Genomic DNA, 4,494 nt, shown 5'->3' on the forward strand with positions numbered 1-4,494 from the left:
ACACTCTATAGACTGATGGTAATAATCGACTGTTATAGACATTTTATCTCATTCGGCTGGATTTGTTTTCACTGACTAAACTGTGCCGTGTGATCAGGGCTGTGAGAAGAGTAGGCCAGCTAGCTAACATGGTAACCATGGATACCAGTTCCACTATAGAGCCAAATGGTTCCCACGGCGTCCAGCGCTGGATCCCAGACCGTGGTTCTTTAAACATGTTATCTTGGTAAACGGTAAAGTGAGCTAATGAACTCTAGTAGGTTAATTACGAGCTAACCTCGTTAGTCTGAGCAGTGGGCGGGGCTGGCGGCAGCTGCTTTTACATCTTCTAGAAATGTTAAATGACGACTTTTAATTCAGGACCATAATTCAGGCCGTGCATGTGGAGGTAGTTGGCTGTTAGTCATGGAGCGAGCTGGGCTGACCTCACTCTGTATAACACGCTGTTAACGGCCTTTATATTCAGCAGAAAGAGCATCCTGATGTCACTCCGGCCACTCAGACTCTTATACATTAGCTGACCCAAAGCCTCGGTCAACAGGGAGGTCAGGTCCAGCAACCGAGACAACCCCTCCCACCCCCTCCTCCTCCTCCTGTCCCTCCTCCTCCACCACGCCCAGCACAGGTCGATTATTACCATCAGTCTATAGAGTGTAAATAGCTGTGGTCCAGCTGGGCGACCGGCTGCCAGGATACCATCCATCCATCCATCCATCCATTTTCTAAGCCGCTTCTCCGTCAGGGTCGCGGGGGGTGCTGGAGCCTATCCCAGCAGTCTTCAGGCGGAAGGCAGGATACACCCTGGATGGGCCGCCAGTCCATCGCAGGGCAGACACACAGACACTCACACCTAGGGGCAATTTAGCATGTCCAATCGACCTGACTGCATGTCTTTGGACTGTGGGAGGAAACCGGAGGAACCCCACGCAGACACGGGGAGAACATGCAAACTCCACACAGAGAGGACCCCGGTCACCCAGCCGGGGAATCGAACCCAGGCCCTCCTTGCTGTGAGGCGACAGCGCTACCCACCACGCCACCGTGCCGCCACTGCCAGGATACCAGTAAACCGAATTGCCGCGCTGTGTGACGGTGGCTCCAACTGATGACGCGGAACGTTCACGGCACGCCTTTCGCTCTTGGCCACACCTCTTTCCCCGCCCCCACACACAGGGTAAAACCGGAGCAGAGAAAAGAGAGAAGCGCGAAAAAAAACGATGAAAATGCGAGAAGCAAAGAAAAGCAGTGATGCACAAAGAAAAGAAAGAAACGCAAAAGAGGGAAAGAATCGCAGAAACAAAAGAGGAAGGGAAAATGCGAAATGCTGATCTTATATTTGCGATATATTTTTTTTCTCGTCACCATTAAAGACCCTAATTTGACTCCCTCCTATGGCAGGTTGGAGGTGCCCGGGACATGTTTAGTGGGTTCGCGGCTCAGAGTTACTGAATATGCAGTCAGTGTTGAGTAATAAGGTCACTACCTTGTTAATGCTAGCGCTATATTAGCGTTAGCTGGCTAGCGCGTCTTAACGTCTTTAGATCGTGACCGTTAGCTGTGGAACTAAAACCGTGTGGTATATTGCAAGTACAGCCACTTTGTCCAAACACTGGACGTACTGTGCTTGTTCAGTAGATAAGAAGTTAAGTAGATAAAGTCTTAAGATCACTCCTTGATTTTCCTCTTGGCGCTTTTAAACACAAAGCAGTTTCACTCCGATAAGAAAGAAGGCTGAGCACACGATGACCTTGATATGTAACATGTAATTTAAAATCACGGGGAGATCAGTTTTCTGTTATTTTAACTGTTTAAGAACATGACTCCAGAGACACGGTGGCTCATTTCTTGTTTTTCTTCTGTTTGCAGGTGTTTGAGAGGCTATAACTGGTGTGGGATTGTCACGTTTCAGTGGTAAATAACTTTTTCCTTTATATTGATTAACGAGAAAGAACTGACTGGACACCCCGAACTGTGAAACGTTGAAGAAACGTGGGAATGTAAAGCCTGTGGAGTTTCAGTGCCATCCAGGTCTCATTTACTGAAACATTCCAGGCATTATGGTGGGAGCCAGCGGTACGCTTGCACTTATTTAAACTGTCCCTGCGGGTTTAAAACATGGAACGCTCTTTTGATTCATTTCAGTCGAATGCATGCGACACATTCTGGTCCAGAGGAAGCTCAGTTGACCGCCTTTAGTTGTAATTTGTGCCGAGCTATCTTCTGAAAGGGATTCTTTGGCTCTTATAAATACACATCTAAAGAGAAGAGAAACTGTGTTTTGTAAGTTTTCTGGTTGTGATTTTCAGATAAATGTGTATGGAACTTTTAAGTCCCACAAAAACAGAAGCACAACCCACATACACTAAGGGATTTTAAATTGGGTGTAGTTGCAACCACTCAAAAAGATCAGGAGTCTGACATTGACATTGAAGAGAGGCAAGACGATGATTCTGAGATAGGAGATGCACATTTTGATGAACGTTGTGACTTGATTGGAACTATTGTGGAGAATTTAGCTGCGATATTGTTGAAACTGGAGCATTTTGTTCATGTCCCAGCCACAGCAATCGATGAGTTTCTAGAAGAGCTGCTTTATCTGTTAACGTCTGCATCTGCCCCGCTTTCAGAAAATAAGCTACAGGAAGTGTTTGAGAAACATAATCTTGTTGTTGAGAAGTCAGTCCTTAAAGACATTGCCAGTGTTAGTGCATTGCACCCGTTATACACAGCCATTGGGAAAGGTGGTGTCCTAAGCACTGCGTATCAACGCAAGACATTTTATAAGGATGATGTCAGTGTTGTTGAACCTGTTGAATACATTCTTGATTCAAAAGAGGGGAAGACATTTCAGTATGTCCCAATACTACAATCCCTTCAACAGCTTCTTGCTAAGCAACAAATTGCTGATGAAATATTTGGGGTGAGTATGGTAGGAAAAATTATAATGCACAGGGAACCTAGAAAATGATGCTCATTATAACCAGTTAAATGACCAGTTAAATTTAGAATGCTTAGTTTAACAAAGTGGAATAGGTGTCACAAAACACTAATTGATTACTCTTCCCATCCTTAGAGTGACAACGTTGAAGTTAAAAGAGAATCAGTTCTCAGAGCTCTGTGTCTCTACTTGATTGAAGAACCGGATGATCTCATTCGTGAATATATGGTTAGTAAATGTGTTTAATTATTTTGTTGCCTAAATTATCTGTTCACCTGCCTTGTGTTTGGTGATGTAAGGCTTGGATGCAGCTGCAAGGCCATGGAAACCCATTCCATGAAGCTCTTTACGCACTGTTAAGCTATTTTGAAGGCCACATGAAGTTTGGAGGTCTGTAGTGAGATTGCCCTCTGTGCGCTATGCTCCTCAGCACCTGCTGACCTCGCTCCGTCATTTGTAGCTTCCATTGTTATAATAGCACTGACAGTTGGCTGTGGAATATTTTGTAGTGAGGAAATTTCACGACTGGAATTGCACAGGTGCTGCATCCTATCACGGTACCACGCTGGAGTTCACTGAGCTCCTGAGAGCATCGACCTGTTCTTTCACTAATGTTTGTAGAAGCAGTCTGCATGACTAGCTGCTGCTTTTATGCTCCTTTGGCCATTGAAGTGATTAGAACCGGAGTTCAATGATTTGGATACTTTGACAATGTAGTGTATTTGAAAACCCATATGGAAATAGTGGACTATGAATAAATGATTTCTGTTTTTATCTTTCTTTTTCTGTAGGTTTCTGATGTGGCCGCTATTCAGCAGGGAATTGACGGGACTGTCTTGGGCATCTATACAACCAGAGTCGAGGGAGCTGAAGTCATGGACCATCCTGCGGATGTTGGAGTGGTAATCGAAGGTGTTGTGGTTCTGGAAGACCTTGCCAGTGTGTCTCTTGCCATTGCATTGTTGCTTGGATTAATTTATGCCTTTAACTTGAGTTACCCTCCCAAATTCAGATATACATTTGAGGTAATCCAGAAGCTTTTTCTGGACCTAGATGCTAACAAACTGTCACACAAAGTTCAGGCTCTGAAAACCAAGCTCTTCAGTGAGTTGGAGTCGGGTTAAGTTCATGATGGTCTTGATTTTGGAAGAATTAAGCTTGGGACATGGTGCTAATTATAAGTTACCATTTGTACTGGATTATTATTGAGGTTATTGTTGTTGCATTTTGCTGACATTTAGTTAAAGTAGTTTAGTTAAATGTATGCTGCATGGTTAAACATTTCAAAATCTGATTTTTGTTCAGGATCAGAATGGAGCATTTTTTTGAGGCGCCTTCAGTGTGATGTACTGTTTTGGGGTATACTTATCATTTACATTCTAGAAGTTTTGGACAGCCGTTTTGGATGTGTAGTACTTACTGGCATATGCTGTTAAATGTAGTAATGATCAAATATTTGTCCTTCCATATTTAATGTGAGAGCTATCTTGTTAAAATATGTAAAATATTAAAATCTAAAAACTCAATTTGGAAGACCAAATATTTGATGGTTACTA

General features: G+C 43.7%; 1 protein-coding gene across 1 annotated transcript in view; it reads left to right on the forward strand.

Moving 5' to 3' along the window:
- Positions 1-3,080: 3,080 nt before the first annotated feature.
- Positions 3,081-4,494, forward strand: part of LOC108415938 (PR domain zinc finger protein 5-like) — a 10,133-nt gene continuing 8,719 nt past the window's right edge. Inside the window, exons 1-2 of the mRNA XM_037538964.1 lie at positions 3,081-3,166; positions 3,730-3,810. Of these exons, the coding sequence (XP_037394861.1) occupies positions 3,164-3,166; positions 3,730-3,810 (84 nt within the window). The 5' untranslated portion in view covers positions 3,081-3,163. The remainder of the gene's footprint in view (positions 3,167-3,729; positions 3,811-4,494) is intronic.

The sequence above is a fragment of the Pygocentrus nattereri genome, chromosome 6, assembly GCF_015220715.1.
Source record: "Pygocentrus nattereri isolate fPygNat1 chromosome 6, fPygNat1.pri, whole genome shotgun sequence".
In the NCBI taxonomy this organism is placed as follows: domain Eukaryota; kingdom Metazoa; phylum Chordata; class Actinopteri; order Characiformes; family Serrasalmidae; genus Pygocentrus; species Pygocentrus nattereri.